At 39.5% G+C, this 21,540-nt stretch overlaps 1 protein-coding gene across 8 annotated transcripts in view; it reads left to right on the top strand.

The window, feature by feature from the left end:
- Positions 1–548: 548 nt before the first annotated feature.
- Positions 549–21,540, top strand: part of HECTD1 (HECT domain E3 ubiquitin protein ligase 1) — a 59,333-nt gene continuing 38,341 nt past the window's right edge. For all 8 annotated transcript variants that reach the window (XM_030948956.1, XM_030948952.1, XM_030948951.1 and 5 more), the window contains exons 1-4: positions 549–685; positions 2,724–2,999; positions 18,122–18,356; positions 19,272–19,499. In XM_030948956.1, the coding sequence (XP_030804816.1) occupies positions 2,860–2,999; positions 18,122–18,356; positions 19,272–19,499 (603 nt within the window). In that variant the 5' untranslated portion in view covers positions 549–685; positions 2,724–2,859. The remainder of the gene's footprint in view (positions 686–2,723; positions 3,000–18,121; positions 18,357–19,271; positions 19,500–21,540) is intronic.

Below are 21,540 nucleotides of genomic sequence, written 5' to 3'. Positions count from 1 at the left end.
CAAAAGGTGTCTCAAGCTACACGGCGTAATTGCAGCACTTCAACTCACTGCTCGGTAAGAGCAAACGAAAGACCCAGCACTGCGACGCTCTCTAACACCCAGCACTGCGACGCTTAAATCCGCTCACCAGATGCCTTTTAATAGAGGTTCGGGAGGGGGATCCAAGTGTTTTCGAGAGTGGCCCCTTAAAAGTATAAGCCCCTCCGTAAATGTACAGAATATTATATTGAAGTAAATAACCAAAATATAGCAAGAAAAAAAATGACCTGTAAGTGCAAAAAAAAAAAAAAAAAAAATCCCCCACGCATCCAGGGGAGGGCCGCCCGGGCCGGGGAGCGCCCTTCGCCGGGCAGCGCCCTTCGCCGGGCAGCCCGCGCCTGGGGCAGCTCGGGCCCCGGCTCGCAGTTCCGCAGCGGCGGCGCGGGGCGGAGCGGGCCCGCGGGAGCGGCCCCTTCTCCGCGGAGGCTCCGGCAGCGCCCCCAGCGGCCGCTCGGCCGCCTCAGCTCCGCCCCCGAGCGCGGCTCCTGCCGCGCCCGCCCACCCCGCAGCGGGCGGAGCGCCATGGATGCCGCTGGCCGCCGCCTGCCGCGGGGCTCGGGCTGCCGCCGCCGCCGCGCCGCCGCTCCGGTCTCGGCGTGGCGCTGAGGAGGGCTCGGCTCCGGCGAGAAGGCTGCGGGAGGCTGAGGTGAGCGGCGGAGGTGGCGTGGGGCCTCTCCGGCCTGCGTTGGGAGACGGCACTTTTCCCGAGCAGCCAGGCCGGGTCACCCTGCGCGGCCTGCGGTTCGTCGGGAACTCGAGCGTCGCTGCCCGGGCCTGTCGGGCCGGGAGGGAGCGGGCCGGAGCTGCGGGCGGGGGGAGGCGGCGGCTGCCGGAAAGTCTGTGCGAGGGGCCGGGGGCAGAGCGGGGCGGCGCTGCCGGGGAGCCCCTCACGCCGCCGGGTGCCCCGTGCGGGGGCGGCGAGGAGGTGGAGGCGGTGCCTCCCGTGCCCCGGGCGGCGCCGTGTGGGGACGGGGCCCAAAGCCCCAAGCGCCGCGCGGGCCCGGGGCCCGCCTGGTGAGTGCGAGCAGGCCCGGGCGGCGCGGGAGGAGCCGGGCTGCGGCCTGGCCCCTGCTCCGGGGCGGCTCAGCCCGCGGGTCCCGGCCGCTCGCCACCCTCCGCGTTCTCCGCGGTGGCTCCTGTACAGCCCGTCTGGGATGGGAGAACAGCAGGTGCCTGGGTCGAACTTACCCCACTTTCGCTGTCTCTTAATTTTCTTGTTTCTCTCGCTAACACTCATTTCTCCGCTCCCGGAAATAACGATTTAGTGGTGTTAAGGCGAGGTAGAATACTTATAATGCGATCCCACTTTTTCTGTCTGAAAGTGGTTTTATGTAGGATTCGAGCAGGAAATGCAGTCTGTAAACATCTTGGAGAATCATAGGCAGTGTTTAAAACACAGAAAACCAGTTTACTAATATTAAATTAGTTTTTAGAGTAAGATAATATCAAATACATAACTGGTAAGCAGTAGTTGAGTGGTCTGTAATATTATGGTCCTAAATTTTATAAAAATCCTAGCTGTTGTATTTCTGTAACATCTCTGAGTTTTAAGCTATTGTGAAAGAGCTGATTCAGTGTGTGTTTCTTCATATAATACTAATTTCTGATTCCCTTTTGTCGACATGCCCTTGATGGGGTTATTTTTTAACTATTAACTCATTAGCAGCAAGTAAACAAGTAGGCAGACTTTGTCCAGATCAAGCTTCTTCCTCCCACATCACCTCCCCCCTGTTTGTAGGGATACTGTCCAGAATTTCATATTTACCTATGAGTTTGATAAACTACTTCTTCTCTAAGCCGTGTTTTGAAAGAGTATTATTTTTCTTGTATGTCTAACATGGAGAGTAACTTGTTTTGTAACTCATTAGGTTTTATATGAAAATAGTAATGTGTGCTGTGTTTTTAGGCAAGGGAGGTGGATTTGACTGTTTGCTAAACACAAAGTTTAGGCAAGGGGACTTTTTTGGTCTTCAGCTTGCATGTACAACTCTGGCATTGGGCCAGCAAATAATGTTGTTTTCCTTATATGTATGTGAATTATTTGAATTATTCACTGGATTTTTTGAAAGCTATGAATTAAATATTTTTTTCAAGAAAGCCCCCAAATAACCCAACAAACCCCTAACTTTTGAAAATGGAAGTGATTTTTAAGTTGTCTTTTTATATCCTTTGACATAAAAAGCCTCTTTTCCCTATGTTTGAATGTTGTTTTAAAAGATTAAGGATTTGAACTTTTAAAAGGTTTCTGAAGATACTGAAAGTCTGTAATTGTACATCTCAGTTTTTTATTTTATGGATTTTTGTTTAAATTGTGAAATTCATTATCTTTCTGTGTTTGAATATTTTCATGAGGAGGTAATGCATCTCTCATAAAGCTGAACACTTTATAATAAAGTGATATTAAAGGAGAGGATGGTCAGGACATCACTTACTTTCTCTTAGCTTTAAGAATACTCAAAAGCGTTGAGCACAATTTTTCTAGCTGTAATTTTGAGTTATCCTCAAAACAGAGCAAACTCTTTACTATTTACCTGCTTAGAAAAAAACCCATTTGCTGATAAGATATGTGAAAACTTCCTTAATTTCATCCCAAACATATGCTGTACATTTTAGGGAGGAGCAAATACAGAAAGTTCAACAACTAGGTTGTGATGGTGATTACTTTTTTTACTTTTTCTTGCCAGGTGAAAACTGCAAAAGTGTGAGGCTGACTGAACAGAGAAATTAATTGTGCTGAAGTTAGTCTGGCTTCTACAATTAAAGGATATTTTTGGTACTTTTTAATTGAAGTGGAGGCGGCTTTTTTTTTAATAAAAAACCATGGCAGATGTGGATCCAGACACGTTGCTGGAATGGCTGCAGATGGGGCAGGGGGATGAAAGGGATATGCAGCTAATAGCACTGGAACAGCTCTGCATGCTGCTTCTGATGTCAGACAACGTGGATCGCTGTTTTGAAACGTAAGTACTTCTGGCTTTCCTTTATGGAATGTTATTTTCCCCTTTCTGCAGCTGAATGTAATATTTAACATTCCTAGAAACTTTCAGCCTCAAAAATGTTTTTACAAACTGAACTTCAGTTTAGATCACTGAAATCAAGTGTTTCTGTTAATGTCATGTGTAGTGCCATTGTCTGATTAAAAATGCAGTGTTTTTTGGGTGATACACAGTGCCTGTTCTGACACAGGAGCTGGTTGCAACTCTTAATACATTTCTTTCAATTAAATGATGTGGATTTGTGTGTGTGTATGTGTGGGGTGTTGGTTTTTCTTTTGTTTCTTTGTTTCTTTTTTTCTTTTGGGGGTGGTTGTATTTTTGTTTTTTGTGTGTGTTTTGGTTTGGGTTTGGTTTATTTTGGTAGAGAAAAACTTTTTTTGCACTAGGATTATGATCAGCTGGATATATTTAAGCATCCATACTCTCACAGTACTTTTAGCAAGGGATATAGTAGCTTTTTTTTGAGTTCTGCAAGTCCAAGCAAAAATCACAAACAATCACCACTGTTCCCACAAATATTTTGCCCCTTCTTTGGGGCACGTTGCTGTTCATGCCACCCTCCTTCTCAGCTGCATTTGTACACGTTATATAGCACAGGCCCTGCACTCAATTCTTTGTATGTTTCTCACAGCACAAAATGCTGATATAATCACTTCTGTTACTTGAGTGTTGCTGTGCTTGTGTGAGGGCCCACCACTAGTCTGGAAAAGGTGGCAAGAGTGTAAGCAATCACAACTTTTACTTTTTTGATTGGTTTCTTCAGTTCTGATTTTCATGCTCTTGCCTCTCTTCCTTCCCATGGTTTTGTTCATTGCTCTCAGTTTCTTTTCATAATAAAATATGGCTAGTGTTTTTGAGATACATTCTGCTTTTTAGGAGTATGGATTTAGCAGCACTTGAGAAGGTAGCTGTCTGTTACACTGTTTAGTTTTGTAGCTCTGATGGAAACAGTTTTCAGACTTACCTCTTAGAAGTTCTTCTCATGACTGTATTTATTACAGGAAATGTAAAATCCATATATACACCTCTAAAATTTGGATTTATAGTAGTTGCAGAGCATTGAACACAATTTTGTAAGGTGCTTTAGAAATTGAAGCTGCCTGTTCTTTGCCTTGGTGAGCTTACAGGTAAAATTTTGACTTGAAGAGCCTTACTGTAGTGAGATCCATTCAACTTCCCTGTCTGTCCTCATACTGCTGATGGGGGGAGCCTCTTCTGATTAATCTGGGTGAACTGCCTGCTTCAGGATATTCTGTTCTATACTGGTGTAGAACTAGGTATAAGCATTTTTAAGGTTATCTTCTGGCTATTTGAGAGTCAGGAATGAAATGTTAACTTTAAAAAATACAAACCAGTTGTGGGTTTTATGCATCTTATTTAGAGCAGGCTTTTATTTCAATATAAATGAATTAAATAGTCCAAATGCTTCTTTTTTTCTTAAGGTGTATATAATGAGTGCTCTGTTATTGCACTGTTGTGGTTTTAAAATTATTTATATCTGAAAGAAGAAATATTTAAAATGCCATTTGGCATTTTAATTTTTCTTTTGAGTGTTGGTATAGTGTAATTTTACTGGTCTTCTAAGTTCTCTGTTTCTTTTGCTCTTGTAAGTTTTCCTTAAAAAGAAGAGAATGAAATGTAAGTAGGGGAAGAAGTTACCAAAGTTCTCCCCCTGTTGAAGTGATTTTGCAATAATGTTGAAACTGCCACTTTTTATTGGCTCTGTGACCATACTGGAGTATGTGATCTGGTGCCATGGCATCTGGTGAGCTGACATGGTGCATCATTACCTTCTTCCCATTTCTCACCCACCATTTTTATTCCTCCCAACCATACTCTTCTTCCTGCCACTGTCAGGGCTTACTGGACTCCTAATTCTTGCATGTGCAAGCTGCTCTTTGAACCTGCTGAGGGAGGTTGTTAGTTTTCTGCTGTTACAGTGAGTTACAGCATATAGGGAGGTGACTGATGAGCACTGGTGGAACTGCATAACTGGAGATATGGGAGAAACAGAGAAGAGTATACAGTCTTCAGTGGAGAACTTCTCAGTGATTGTCTTGTGTGCTTATGTGTGCCTGCATTTCAAGGTGACTTTATTTTGGAACTCTGTGAGAAACAGGTATCTTGAAAAGTGTTTTTAAAATCTTTCCAAATGACAGTTGAAGTATTGTCATGTGCTGAGAGGGTATAAGTAAAATGATAATGGATAATATTTTACAGTTCCTTTTCAGCTTGTTTTTTAAAGGAATTGCTGCTTGCTGAAATAGGAGATTTACTGTGTGACAGAAGGGCTGCTAAACTCTTTTTTTCAGGAACTAATCTTGAAAATATTTTCAGCATGCATGATCTAGAATATGGATGTATTTTTCTGTTGGTAAGAAAACCAGTCTCTAGACTTCACAAATTTTTTTCTTCTACTAAGTAAGAACAGCATTTCTAAGTTTTTGGATGCTGTGCACATGTTATTTGAAGATCCTGGAATTGTTCATTTGTATTAGTTTTATGTTGACAAAACATTAAAGAAAATTTTTCATCTCAACAACTTTGAGATGGACTTCTAAACCAGTCAGTTTCTTGGAGAATGAAATGGGATGTTTTTCACATCTTATTTAGAATAACTTTAAATATTAAGTATTACTCCACTTTTACATAACATATTATGTGCTTTTGTGGTGTAAGCTAAGAAAAAGCCCATCATTTTAGTGAAGTACATCTGATGATTGAAAGCTGGGTATGGTGAGGACTGGCAAAACTGAAACAAGACCACATTAGAAGTACTGACATGAATGCTATGCATCTCTAAAACCACAGCACAGTTTCCATACTGCTTTCTTAAGGAGTTAAGCATAATACACAATCTCACTAAGCCAAGAAAGCACAAAGTTGAACAGGAAAAAAAGGTATTGAAATGTTGGATTCAGAATCTTGCACTTCATTTTTGCAAGAGTTACTTGCAGACATGTTCTGAAGGAAATGATATAGCTAATAACAAAAGTAATAATTTGCTTTTGCACAAGAGTAATGGATATTGGAACTAGTGTTTCAGGTCAGCTCCAAACTGGAAGCAGGCACACATGCAGGGTGGTGTATTTCATAATGTTCTTGCAGAATTCTAGCAGCATCACAGCAGATTTCGGGTAATGCAGCTGATTAACAGGTAGTGCTGCCAAATAATTGATGTTTCTTTACTTCTTCCCAGATTTACATATTACATCCAACTAAATGGTTTTGGAAGTTACTCATATGTTAACATTACAAAAATCAGTGGTATATTCATCTTCTGGTGATAATGAGTCACAGGCTCTGCTAGTCAATTATAATGAAGAATGGCTAACATTTTACCAGCAGCAAAAGCCACTAACTTGAACTACAGAAACTTAATTAATGAGGAGAAATGGTTTTGTTAAGTAGTTTAGTTGGAGTAAAGCAGCAAAACTGTTGTGATTATAAGTGTTAGTCCCAAATTGTAGTTAAACTGTGTGCTATTAAATGCACTTGAACAGGAGTTTAAGGAATGCATTTAATAGGAACTTAATTGAAATTTTGGGGTTTTTTTTGTCTTTTAAATTACCTGTAACAGTTTAAATGTATGTAGAGGCTCTTAGTTGCAATCTCACATTATTAATGTAGCTTTTTTCTGAATAGGTGTTTCCATTTATTCTTTTTTCACCTCGTGCAATTGTTTCACTTTTTGATGAAATAAAATTAGATCTCTTCTGGATGGGCTTTCTGTTGCTGTCAGAGTAAAAGTACGTAGCAAGTAATTACAATGAAAATTTGTAGATTAAGGCACTGCTATAACAAAGTAAGACCTGCTTAAAACCTTTTTACGGCAGATGAAATAGGCCTTATTAATGCTCAGAAGGAGAAAACATCTTCCTGTTTGTCTGTTCTGTAAGTTACCTCTGTATATTTGGCATTAACAGATTTGCTAAGCAATAAATTATCAGGAGTTATCAGCTCATTTGACAAATACAAACAATTTGTACGAAGGGTCATATGTTAGGATTCTAATGTGTAAAATAGACATCCTTTCAGTTTATTTTTAGATCAAATATGTTTACTTTAATTCACACAGAACCTTTTTCTTTTCAGAGTATCTATTCACTAGGGAAGAAGTGTATATCTTTATATTGTATTTGCTAGCAAGTATAAGAAGAAATTCTAGTGAACCAAAGACTGTTCATGTGAGCTAGTGAGACTGTTAGAGTAATGTGGAACAGTTTAGCTTTACTTCCACCTGCTTTAAACTACATTCTCCTGTGTTTATCAGGATTGCAAAACTCCAGTAAATCAAAATTAGATATATGGACAAAAAAAGATCCTTTAGAGATAGGGATAGAATTCCAAAGTGCTGGTTTTCAGGAATATGTTTACAATCTGGGCTGCCTTTACAAAGCATCTTTGTAACTCAGACAGTAAAGTGCCCTTTAATAGATCTGACAATTATGGAAAAACTAACAGGCTGAGAGAGCAGCTCTGTTGGTATCAAGGTGGTTTCATGTTTTATGTCTTATAGATTTGCTTGTTTTGTTATTCTAAGGAAAAAATAAAGTCAGATCCTTGTTACGCTTTTGTGCTGGAGTGCAGCAGTGAGTAAACTAGAGTAAGTATTGCTGTCAACAATAGACTACAGTTTTCATTATTTTTAACCATGGAAAGCCTATGTTCTTAGTGAATTATTGGCTTTTGTTGCTGGTTTGCACTAATGCAGACATCTCTCCCAAATGAAATTTTGTAACCTTTACAGTGGCAAGTCTCATGTGATTCCTACTAAGCTTTTTTTCTTTTAATGAAGGCAGAGGGTATGGCAGCAGTGAAATATCAGTAATTTACTGGGTAGCTTCCAATATAGTGGGATCTTCATCATCCTATAGAGTGGTTTTCTGAGATGGAAGTAGGGGTGTGCTCTGTATTTTTCCAATCTTGTTGCAAGGTAATGTTTAGAATCATTGCTAATTTTAAGGCTGTTTTGTTGTTGTTGTTTTCTCTGTTTTTCAGTTACAAGAATTTTAAAATACTAATGTCTTTCTGGTTGCTCTTTGTAAAATGGGAATTGTGGCCTCATTGTCTCTGGTATTGTGGAAATTAATTAACCTTGTCTAGTTATTTTGAGAATCTTAATGGTTGCAAAGTCAGAACGGAAGATTAAGTCTAAATTGACACCTTCTCTTCACTCATGGCCCTTATATTTTATATGCTTATTACTGGATTGAGCATCTTGTTTGATACAAGCATAATGTGTAGCTAATGCTTCTGAGAGGGCATCCTACCTAATTTTACCCTCTTTTGCTATTAAATCTGCAGCCAAAGTTGTTGAAATTTACTTGCTCTTTTCCGTAAGAATTGGCCAGTCTGATGAATTCTGTAGACAGCAGTCAGTTCACCTTTTCCTATGCAGATTAAAAGCCTGCTCTTACTGTAAATGTACCTGCACACAAGGATTTCATCAGCTCTTGATCTTCCTCCCCTTCTCTAGTTCTTCAATTTACAAGTTCTTCAGAAATACTTTCCAGTGTTGCCTTCATCCATGCTGTTTGTAGTAGTGCCTTTGACTTGCTGTTAACAGTTGAACATGCCAAGTTGTGTTAGATGTTTCAAAAACTTTGTACAGGAAGTGTGGTTTTAGTTATCTGTCTTCAGAGTTGCTTTCAAGGATATGAGTGCTTTCTGCTTAGGTATGGCTTGATGTATTACCTAGACTAAGATCTGTAACTTGGCAACTGTGTGTGTTAAAACACATTTTGTTTAAATGAGCCCGTGCCTCTGGGTATTCCAGACAGCTCATCACATTGTCACTATTTACTGGTGTGGCATTTAATTTTTTTTTTCTAGTGATACCTTCAAGTATTCTTTGTTTTGTTCAGAATTTTGTGTGTGAAATTAAACTGAAGTGATTCTTGCAAGTGCTGTGCAAAAGGTGGGTGCAGGATGTTAAGGCATCGGGTTGATGACTTTTGAAAGTGTCAGCTTTTAACAGATTGTATGAGACCAATAAAAGATGTTACAGGAATTTCAAATTGCAGGGTTCCTTTCTTGCATGACTAGTGGTCAAGTGATTTTTAATATTGGCCTCTTAAGAAGAGGTATAGATAGCACAGATGTTAAGTAGATTACTAATAGGGAAGTGGAAGTTTTTTTGTGTAAGTCAGTTTTTTTTTGAGCACCTGGGAATCCAAAAGTAGCTGGTGGTTAGATGTGCATATTTAGGCACACACACAAAATCATACTTTTTGTTTAAATTGCTTATTTCCTTTTGAAATGCTGACAGATGTAATATGTACGCAAAGCATTATCTGTTTCCACAATTGAGGTTGCTACTAGTGGAAGTCATAGACAAAAAGACCTGTAGTTTCACATTCTTTAATTTATTCAGCTATTGTGGATGAAGAGTCTGTAAAATATTTACAAAATGCTAGAGATTGGAGAACAAGCATGTGGAATTATTACCCTGAGGTATGGCGTAGCTTTTATAAGATGCTGAAAAATGATAAAGGCAGCCTAACAGCCTGTTCTGTATAAATTCAGGAATAAAGCAAATGGTAATCTATTTAGAAATACAGAATTTACCTATCCTGTGGAAGCTGTTTCCTCATATGGATTGTTCTTACTTTTCATTTTACACAACTGATATTTATCGAATGTGTCGTTGAATACTAAATGTCCAATACTAATTGTCTTCCTGCCTAATAATGAACTCTCAGAAGAGGGTTCAGCTCCATCATTTATTTAGCTAAAAGAAAGTTTGAATTTTTTTTTAAATGTCAAATTCTAATTCTAAATTAATTTCTTCTAATTTTTAATAAAGTGGAGTTTGTACTGGAATGAATACAGGATGGAATTGTTAATTCTCCAGTTTAATTTTATTGGCCTGGGCTGTGGTTGCAATTAAGAGTAGGGATTCAGAGTTGTGCCAGTTTTAATGTTTTGTAATTCTGGAAAAAGTTCCTAAATTGTCAATTAATTTTTTGGCTTTTCCATGTACATTTAAAATACAGTATGGTGTGTCTAAAGTCTTATACATGAGTGGTGTTTTCTGGACTTCAGTTGTATTGTAACAGTGTTATATGAAAACAGTGCAAAATGTGTTTTGGTAATGGATCCAGAAGAATACATACAGGCAGTGCAGGTGTGTGGGTTCTCTTGTGGATGGTCTGGATTACTCTGCTGTTGGTTTTGGTTCATATGTGGAAACAAAACAGTCTTCCAGTGAAAGAACAATGAAGGGAAAGGCTGAGATCTCTTCCCATAGAAAGAGTTACGGAAAGGAAAAACAAATTCATAAAAAATGAGTTGGAACTACTTTTGCTTTAAGAAAAATCAGTTGTGCAGGATGTTCTTAAAAGTTTCAGGGTTGTGTGATGTGTTGTTGTAAAAGTTTATCTGGTATATTTTTCTTCAAAAACTGTTACTAATGAGAGTTAACTTCACTATTTTAGTTTTTGTTTAAAATTATTATATACTGAGTAGTGTAGACACACATAATTCCTTATTTTCCCACTTTTAACTGGTCTCAGCAGATGGTATGCATTAAAGATCCAGCTGTTGCTGGCAGGCAGCTGGGCTTGGTTTTCTGCCCCAAGTCACATGTCTTGGACCAGGCAGCTTCTCTGAAGACTTCGTCACATGCCAGGGGCTCCATCGACTGAATCCAGCGGTTACTTTGGAATTGAGTAACACACCCTAATGCTAGCAGCAGTTGTTAACTGTTTTAGTGATGAACTGAGCTGGTCTTTTTTCCTTCCTTAAGTTCCTTAAGTTTTTTTTTTAAAGCATGGCAGTAGTGTAGTCTTCACTATTACTGTTTCTGTTTTAGCTAAGGATTTTAAGTGCATTAAAATATGAAATGTAATTACAGAAATGAATTTACAGTGCCTATTTTTACTTCCTCGGTATCTTTTTACATTGGCAAGCTGTAAAATCAGCTGAGTCACTTCATTAGAGTTTAAGGGATTAGCACTGGCAGGAGCTTACTGCTGTAGCTATTTAAGAATTTTGTATCTGTATGGATATTTCTGTTCCTAAAGAGGTGGGTGTGTGTGTAAATGTTCAGAAGTGTGTCAGCACATGGAGTTAGGCTGATTATAGTGCTGTAAATTCTGTAGTAATATAATTATACTGACATATTTTCTTAGTCTTTCTTGACATCAAGATGATTATGATATTTAGAAAATATTTTTAGATCAAGTATATTTTTTGCAGAGAAAGAATGCATATTAAAGAATTTGTGTTTTATGGTTTTTAGAACCTAATAACTAATTTTAACACTGAAAGTATGACTAAATAAAAATTATACAGAATCAGTACTTTTTAATGTGGTTTACTTCTTGATGTCAGTACAGGAAACAGAGAATGCTCTAGTACCCTAATCTTAATGGATCATAATATAGATGCGAAATATTGATAAGGAATATTACCTATTTTGGACAAACCTATCTTCCAGCAAGATCTTTGAAGCATGGTGCATGGAAAACTTGGAAGATAGTTATTAACAGCAGCTCTTCTCCTGGAAGTACAGGAATAAAATTGAGTGGACATTGAGAGCTGCAAGACTTAAAGTAATTAGTAAGAGCTCTAGTGTGGGTTGTAGAGTAACCTCATTAACTTGGTCTTTCACTAAGGAGTAACACTGAGTGACCTCATTAATTCACTAAGTAGTCCCTAATCACTCTTCTAAAATACACATTTGAAGCGCTTTAGGAAGTGCCTAATGTGGTATTAATACAGCTCCCTAGAAATAAAAATCTAAAAATATTTTCCTTTCATTTTCATGTTTATTAAAAAAAGGGCCTAAATAGAAACCTGAACTTGAGAGGTACCTTTTTGCCATTATTTTCTGATTTGAAAAAACAAACACAATTAAAAAATAGCTTTTTCTGTATTAAAGAAAACTCATCATCTTTTTGCTAGTTTCACTGGAAATAGGTAATTGTGAACAGTGATTCTTCGCCTACAACTTTAGGAATTTTTCTGTCATAGTTTCTTTTTTTTCCTGAGATTTTCTGAGATACTACTTTTAGTTAATATATGGTCTGGATAAAAGCAACGTGTGAACCCAGTTTTGATACTGGGATGATTTAGAAATTATGCACTTAGCCTTTTTTTTTCCCTTGGTAGGTGTTGATGCTTGCAGTAATGGCAGGTTTATTGGTGTATTTTTCTCTTGGAAATCAAAAGCATCATTTGTCAGTAGATGGAAGTGTACTAAAAGCTTTGGTGTACTAAAGTGTACTAAAACCACTGGTTGCTATCCTGTCACATCAGTTCATTCAGTGCTGTAGCTTTGATCTCAGTTTCCCTTATGTCCCAGGAAGTTTTGACAGCCTTGTTTTTCTTATGTAGACTGTTTTCTAAAGGTGAGTCCAATGTTCAGCCTGTGTCTGTGTTATGGACACTCCTGGAATGCTTTGTTTACTACCTGTCAAAATACAGTTTAGTTCTGAGCATAACCTTAGTTGGAACAGAAATAAGGTCTATATTACTATAGGGTCCTAATATTCCTCAGCCAATATTTGAAGCAGTTTTAGGTCCTTTTGATCTGTTTTGGACTGCCTAAGAAAGCCAGTAAGGATTTACCTTGGAATTATGGTGTAATAGTGATGTATACATAACATGATTGTCTGATTCACTCTTTGGCTCCTGCTGATGTTGACTGTATTTGCTTACTTGGTGCGTCATTAAAAAGAGGGGCTGGTCCTGAGAAGGTGCTGTGCTTGGCCTGTTTGCTAGTATTGCTTCCAGGTAAGCAGGGGATTTCTCTTCCCTCTGCTGCCTTTGCTTATGCTTTAGTGCCTTTGCTTGGGATTGGATTGGGCTACTCTGAAAACCCATTTTCACAGTTTAGAGGTATACAGACCATCCACTGAATAAAAGCAACACTTTACCTCTCTTTTTATTGCTCAAATGCCTGCACAGAGAAATCCCCAGTCAAGTTGCCTCAACAGGAGGGAGAGATGTACTTTGGGCATTTGCTGTATGTCTCTGATGATGTTGTACCTCATCTTCATTGTGGGGCTGGTGTTCCCACCTAGCCCTGGTAGTTCTTTCTCTGGCACTACTCACACAGGCAATTCTCCCTGAGACAATGCAGAGCTGGTGCTTATAGTTTCAACCACAGGAGACCCATGTCGTCACTTAGAGCAGATTTGGGGATTAAAGGGGGATCAGTGTAAAGCTGACCCGTGTCCTTTTGTTTGTATGCAGTTATTGATAGAGACGTTAGCTACAGCATAAAGATTGAAGTCCTTCAAAATGTCAGCTAGGCAATTTTATACTGTAATTGTTTAGCCACCTGTTTGAGAAGATCATGGCTGGAGCATCAGGGATGTGTTCGTATATCCTTGCTTGCTATCACAGGCTGAACCATTGATCGAGACTGTGTGAATGACAGAACTGGTACTTCTAGTCTCTTGTTTTCAGGAACTTTACACAGTGGTAAGGCCTGAGGGAACTTCAACAGGCCAAAAGAATCTGAATTTATCTGTATGGTCTGTGTGTGCTTATGAGTGTAATCTGTAGATCTCCAGAGGAGACTCCACAACCTTTCTGTTTGTAATTGCCAAGTCACCCTCCATGAAAAGTCATTGGAGTCCCAGGTTACTAGAAAAAGAAAATTTTGAAAAGGAAATATTGGACCTATCTGTAAAGGTGGAAAGGAGGACCCTGGAAACTACTGCCCAGCCTCTGAGGCTCGCCTCTGTGCCTGGGAAGGTCATGGAACAGATCCTCCTAGAAGCTGTGCTAAGGCACATGAGGACAGGGAGATGGTTTGGGACAGCCAGCATGGCTTCATCCAGGGCAAACCCTGCCTGACCAACCCTGTGACCTTCTGTGATAGGGTGACTGTGAGTGGACAGGGTAAGGGCTACAGATGTCATTTATCTGGATTTCTGTAAAGCCTTTGACAGGCTTCCTCCTAACAACATTCTTTCTAAATTGGAGAGAGAAGGATTTGCTGGGTGGACTGTTAGATTAGAAATTGGTTGAATGGTCATATCCAGAGAGTAGTGGTCAGTAGATCAGAGTCCTGATGGACATCAGTGACAAGTGGTGTCCCTCAGCGATCTGTTTTGGGACCAGTGTTATTTAATATCTCTGTTAATGCCATGGACAAAGAGATTGAGTGTACCCTCAGCAAGTTTGCAGATGACCAAACTGACTGGTGTTGATGACAAACCTGAGGGGTTGGATACCCTTCAGGGGAATGAACAAGGTTGAGATGTGTGCTCATGGGATTCTCATGATTTTTAACAAGACCAGGTGCTGGTGCTGCACTTGGGTCAGGGCAACCCCCAGTACCAGCACAGGCTGGGGATGAACAGCCCCAGAGCAGCCCTGCCCAGAAGGACTTGGGGGTGCTGCTGCCTGAGAGGCTGCACATGAGCCAGCCATGGGCACTGCCAGCCCAGAGAGCCAAACGTGTCCTGGGCTGCAGCCAGAGCAGCGTGGGCAGCAGGGCCAGGGAGGGGATTCTGCCCCTCTGCTCTGCTTTGCTGAGAGCCCACTGCAGGGCTGCATCAGCTCTGGGTGCCAGTGCAGGAAGGACATGGAGTGAGTCCAAAGGAGGGCTATGACTGGAGGGATGGAACATCTCTCCTATGAGGAAAGGCTGAGAAAATTGAGGTTGTTCAGCGTGGAGAAGGCTCTGGGCTGACCTAATTACAGCCTTCCAGTAGCTGAATCGAGCCTACAAGAAAGCCAGAGAGGGACTTCTTACAAGAGCATGTGCTGACAGGACAAGGTTACTGTAACGGGTTGACCATGGCTGGATGCCGGGCACCCAGCAAAGCCACTCTGTTGTTCCCCTCTGCAGTTGGACAGGAGATAGAGAATATGATGAAGGGTTCATGGTTGAGATAAGGTGTGGGAGAGAGATCACTCATTAAATACTGTCATAGGAAAATCAATGTTGAATTGGGGATATTAACTGAATTTATTGCTAACAAAATCAAAGTAGAATAATGAGAAGTAAAATAAATCTTAAAAACACCTTCTGCCCTACCCTTTATTCCTTCCCAATCTCTACTTCATCCCCCACCAGCAGTGAAGGGAGATGGGGAATGGGGGTTACAGTCAGTTCATCACTCATTGTTCCTGCTGCTGCTCAGGAAGAGGAGTCCTTCCTCTGCTCTAGCATGGGGCTCCTCTCATAGGTAACATTCCTCCAGGAACTTCTCCAACATGTCCATCCCATGGGCAGCAGTTCTCTACAAACTGCCATGTGGGTCACTCTTCCATGGGGTACAGTCCTTCAGCTTGCTTGAGTGCGAGTCCCCTGGGTTGACAGCCTTCTCTTGGGCATCCATCTGCTCCAGTTTGGGTCTCCTCCATGGGCTGCAGGTGGATCTCTGCATCCCTGTGGGTCTCCATGGGTTGCAGGGGAATCTCAGCTCCAGTACTTCCTGCCCCTTTTCCACCTTGGTGTCTGCAGAGCTGTATATCTCACGTATTCTCACCCTGCTCTTCTCTGGCCACAATTACATCTGTGCAATGACTTCTTTTTTTCTTAAATGTATTGTCACGGAGGTGTTGCTACTATTCCTGATAGAGTCAGCCTTGGTGAGCAGCAGGTCCATCCTGTTGCCACCTGGCATTGGCTCTGCAGGACATGGGGGAAGCTTCTGGCAGCTTCTCACAGAAGTCACCCTTGTAGCTCCCTCTGCTACCAAAACCTGGTCACATAAACCCAATAAAGTTTCCCAGAGAAGCTGTAGATGCCCCATGCTTGGAAGTGTTCAAGGCAAGTTTGGCTGGAGCTCTGAGCAACCTGGTCTAGTGAGAGGTGTCCCTGCCCATGAGGTCCCTTTCAACTGAGGCCATTCTGTGATTCTGTGATGAGGCCTAGTTTTCTTATGGGGAGACTGGAAATCATTCCTCTAAGTCAGAAAACAAAGATACTGACAGCAAGTGGAGATTGTTCTGTACCTGCTGATTGAAAAAGTGGCCTCTGATTAGTGTAGCTAGAGGTTCTGGCAAAAAGGTCATTTTAAAACACTCTTAACCCTTAAGTTTGTGCTAGAGAGCTGTGCTTTGATAAGGACAGCATTGCTGATACAGTGCACAAGCATTTGTGTGCTGACAAATAATTCAGTATAAGTGATATGCTCTTAGTATTTTACTGTGTCTGCTAGGTAATTGGCTCTGGTGGATAGGTGATGGAATTTTAATTCTTTAATTTTATTTAAAAAATTATAGCTGAGTTTCTTTTGTGTTGTGCTTTATTAGCTGTTAAATGATAGAAAAAATGTAGGTTTTAGATTTGCTAAGTGGCTTTTAACTTTGCATCTGTGTGGCCATCTAAGAAAAATGGTGTACTACTCTTGCTAGTATTAAAATAGATAGTGGATCTCACTACCTTCCACTTGGTAATATCTGTGTGGGTTTGGTTTGTTTGGGGCTTTTTAAGATTTGTGTTTATTGGATATTTTTTCTTGCAATATAGTTTGAAGAACCTTGTTCATAGCAATGTTTCAGTGATCTGCCTGGTGTTGGATAAATTTCAGTATAAAAGATCCCACACAAAACCCTTGAATACATTGTCCACTTGTAATTTTATGTACTGAAATGCTTCTTGTGTCATGACATGGTGGTCATCTAATAATGAGTACAAGTTTCAGACCTTTTATTCCCACTGGATAATGTCTAAAACGCAAAGTTACTGTTTAAACCCTCCTCAAAGATGTAGAGTTAAAGAACAAATTTCTTAAAAACAACAGACAGGATAGGCTGGATAGGCCAATAAAAGTTTTACATTTGTGTTTGAGCTTTATTGAAACTTCACTTATTGATTTGTCACTAAGTATTATTGGGTAATGTATTTAATTCTCAGACAATGTTATTAGTTACTTCACAAAGCATGGTAAGATCTTGAAGGAAACTATTAGCATTTTGCTGTCTCAGGATTTGGTGTCTTTGTGTGAGTCACTGCATACCAGATGGGATACTGAATGACCTCTGAGTCTTCAGAATGATTCATCAACAAGTACTTTACCTGTCTTCTAGACTAAAAAATATGTTGTTATTGTTGTTCTTTCTTCTTTGGATTTAGAAAAGTTTTAGGCCATCTTTTTCAAAACCAAAGCCCTTCTTGAAGGAAAAGTTGCAATATTTGCTTCCTGTAGATTTAGTCTGGTCTCCTACATCTAGGGTTGAGGTATCCAGCTATTTTTACTACTGTTACAGCATATATCCCCTTCACTTAATTCCCTATCACCTTGGAAGTGTTTTACCACTGTGGTGAGCCATCATAATGCTAAGTTTTGCTAAATATGCTGCTGGAAGATAAATTGATTTAAAATACAGCTCCATGTCTTAGAACTTCTGATCCAAATCAGTATTAGCCCCAGCTGTTCTAATAATGAAAAGTATTATTTCAGTTTATAGTCTGTAATGTTAAGAGGAATAGAAGGAGGACCATTACAGCTTGCTTTTTTTGTGTTGAAGTTTTGGGGATATTCTTTACCATTCTTGCATATGGAAATGAGGCTAACAATAAAGAGGAGAGCCAGAGGCTACTGAGACATGGATTGGAGAGAAAATGCAGTAGATGCAAGCTACATTAATTAAATATGTTCTCAGTGTGATTAAGGCGAAATAATGAGGCAGGGGAGGAGACTGAAATAGGATAAAAAGACAAGGGAAATAACATAGGGAAGAAGGACCACTCAAAATCAAATTGTGTATTAAACCCAAAATCTTTAGTCCTTGTATATAAAATTTTGTGACTAAGTAGCTATTAATTATCATGAACCTTGAAGCACTTTTAAGAAAACATGCATTCTGTTTGGTGACGTGAGGTTAATTCCTAGAAAAAAATCCCAACAAGATAAATTTTTCCCCTGTATGACTGTAAAATTTCAAGACTATCTTCTTCTTCTGGATTCTTAAAGTAACATCTTTTCAGATTACCTATTTGAATTTTCATGTGTGTATGATATGTAGGGTTATAAATTAATGTTCTGAACCAACTCTAAACTAGTTGAGCAAATGATGTGTGCATGGAAAGTGTTAATGTGGAAGTGTATAAAATTGCTTAATGTAGAGAAGTGTGCACGACATAGTAATGTGTTGTGTCTTTTTTCCTGCAGATGCCCTCCTCGAACTTTTTTGCCAGCACTGTGCAAAATTTTTCTTGATGAAAGTGCTCCAGACAATGTACTGGAAGTAACAGCTCGTGCCATAACTTATTACTTGGATGTATCGGCTGAATGCACCCGTAGGATTGTGGGAGTGGATGGAGCTATCAAAGCACTTTGTAATCGTTTAGTAGTTGTTGAACTTAACAACAGAACGAGCAGAGATTTGGCTGAGCAGTGTGTGAAGGTAAGTATACTTAAGAACCTCTGGTTTTTAAGAAGGAGTTGGATTATTTGCTATTTCCAACGAGCATCCTCATATTCCAATCCTTTTTTTTTATTAAAATGGGATAAAAAAATATAGGCTATGACAAAAGTGTCCATGCTGACGCTGCTGCTTATCCTTACTGTCAGTCTGATGTTCTTCACAGCTCAATTTTTTTTAAAGAAATGTATAGAAAAGGAAACAAAAAATATTAGAAGAAATTTCTTGTTTTTCTTGTTTGTCTTCTGTGACTAGAATGCTAATGGAATGTCAAGGGCTATTTTTATGCCACCAAAGAAATGAAGAATTGCTCCAGATACTGATAGATTACTTGGTGTAAAATAATTGTCTACTACCTCTTCAATAGCACTAGATACAGCTCCCCTGCACCCTTGTGAAGTTTTTAGAGAAATTTAGAAGACGCTTACAATCTCTCATTTAAAGCATAACGCATGGTCATGTGGTAGCATATAGTTGGAGTTCTTGATTACCATGGCATCAGAATTTATGCATGTGTTTCCTATTTACTGTATGCAGTCAACTCAGAAGTGCATCACCGGGGTAATGGTGCTCTTACAAGTTTCAAAACTTTCAATTGTGTGTTTCTCCCAGGATGAGAATTTATTATCTGTTTTCATGAACACTTGTTACGACCGTGCCTTTGAGGAATGTTCTTGTATTGGCTCCTATATATTTGAAGAAAGCTGTAACTACTAACTAGTAGAGTACTGGAGGCTTTGGCCCCTTTTGGATGTTGAGGAAGAGAGTTGTTTTTTTTTTCCTTATTGTTTAATTTTCTTAACTGGTTCTGTAGATGGATGCAAGTATCTGACTGTGGATATAAATAACTGACTTTTTGTGTGTACTTTATTAAAATTAAATTTCTTTTTGGCACAGGTGTTAGAACTAATCTGTACCCGTGAGTCAGGAGCTGTGTTTGAAGCTGGAGGGTTGAACTGTGTTCTGACATTCATTCGTGACAGTGGACACCTTGTTCATAAAGATACTTTGCATTCAGCTATGGCTGTTGTATCCAGACTCTGTGGCAAAATGGAGCCTCAGGATTCTTCATTAGAGATCTGTGTGGAATCACTGTCTAGTTTATTAAAACATGAAGACCATCAGGTAATGTAATAATTTGCTCACTGTGCTGTGAATTTAACTTTCAGTATGCTTAATAGAGGAATGACTAGGTAACTTTATACAGCCTCCCTAACAGTATGTTTATACATAGGAATTGTTTGGGTATTATGATAGTTTCCTTTATAGTTGTAATGATAAGAGAAGAAAAACACTCCTTAGTCTTTGGCTCCAAGTGCTGATGTTTGAATATAGTCTTATTTAACCTCTGAAAACTGTATTGAAAAATATCTTGTAACTTTTTTCAATGCATTTTGAGGAAGTTTCTGAAGTAATTATTGTTCTTTGACTCTACCTCAGTCATTATAAAATTGAGCATAAGTAAGAGGCAAAAATTAATTTGGTTTGTGTTTCTTTTGCCAAACTAAGAGAAGCAATAAGAACATCCATAGTCAGTGCTCAAGTATTACACTGGAAGCCAGCTTAAATGATACTAGTAGAAATGCTGTTCCACTTTTTTATTGCAGTTTTAACTAACTTAATCTCAAGCTTCTAACTTGAGCTGAAGTAGTCCTTGTAAAAATCTAGAAAATTAATCCCAGAGGAATTATCTTTCTACTAGTAGAATCTATTTGTGTATGTCATTGCTCTGGAATAGCCATTTAGCCAAATTCTTATGGTAGCCTGGCCAGTCTTCTTGTCCATACTCAGTTCTGAGTCCCCATTCTACTCTGACCTCTGTCCTCATTCCTTCTCTACATGCACAGATCCAGCCTCCAGTCTGGTTTGTTAAGCACAGCGTATTTGGGAAACTAAATCTCTCTGCCTGTGAGATAATTTTTTAAAATATATTTTTAGATCTTAAAAATTTGCAGGGGGCTGTCATACATATATCCATTTCAGAACAAGCTATCATGTGTTTAGCTGTTAAATAATTTTATTAGTACTCTACTCATCTGAGGCAAGGTAATCTTGAAATTCAGACCATTAAGTCTGTACTATTTTAACTGTTCCTCAATTTATAAGGTGTTAGAGAAAAGCACTTGCTGGGGCTGTTGGAGATCTGAATGAGTGTTCAAATTAACTTAATTGTTCAGCAGTTAAGCTTAAAGATAAGCATGCTTATGATGGGACCCAGATGATAGAAAGTATATCTGCTACTGGTATCCTTGAGAAATATGTTAGGCATGAAACAAGCCTCAGGATTACAGTGGGTGTTGGATGTATATTATGGATTTGTCCAGTAATGTCCCTTTTCAAGGTTGTTGCTCCCTACCTTGTCCTTTTACACTGCTGAGTTTGGTCACTTTTTGTGCAGGCTGCCAGTTAGTAACACCACTTGATGGGTGAGTTCAGGCCAGATGAATGTGCCCCAAGAGCAGCTTATCTATAATTTTGGGTTTTTAGCCTTTGTGTTACACTTGCAATTTGGGAGAAGAAATGTAAATACTTTCCAAGTACTCATTTGCTTTGTAAGTACATTCCAAGTACTCTTTTGCCGATGCCACTAATGCAGTGTGTTAAACAAGTGATCTTTTTTGTGTATTTCTGGCAGCTGTTAAGGTACAGATTTATTGAGTACTTGCAATTTACATTAAGATTGGCAGAATTGTTTATCTGTGTTGTCAAAGAACTGGAGCAAGGTGCCAGAGGACGCGAACAGTGACCATTGCACGTGAAAGAAAAAATCCAGTGCAAAAGAGTACTGATAATGCAGAATGTTTGGCGTGTACAGACCACACCAGAAGTCTGGAAACTTAATGGAGATTTAAGATTTTTGTCTTCCTGAAGTCTGGCTAATACTCTAATCTTGTTCTGTGTGTTGATGAGTAACTGCCTTGAAGTCCTTGGTCTGTGATAGCAGACAGTTGTTTTGAAAATGGACTGTGAGTTGACATTTTAGGGAGTAAGAACTGTAGCGATTCAGAGTTTGGTTAGAGAATAGGTATTGTGGGGCTTTTTCTACTATTTCTTGACATCAGTCTTGTTTGCTACTGCACATCTTGTGCCTAAAGCAAGTTATCTTGATAGGCTGGTGCAAACCTCTTGATCTGAAACATTGAGACACTTCTGGTGTATAGATAGA

Source organism: Camarhynchus parvulus, chromosome 5 (genome assembly GCF_901933205.1).
Source record: "Camarhynchus parvulus chromosome 5, STF_HiC, whole genome shotgun sequence".
In the NCBI taxonomy this organism is placed as follows: domain Eukaryota; kingdom Metazoa; phylum Chordata; class Aves; order Passeriformes; family Thraupidae; genus Camarhynchus; species Camarhynchus parvulus.
This window is presented reverse-complemented; position numbering and strand designations above follow the sequence as displayed.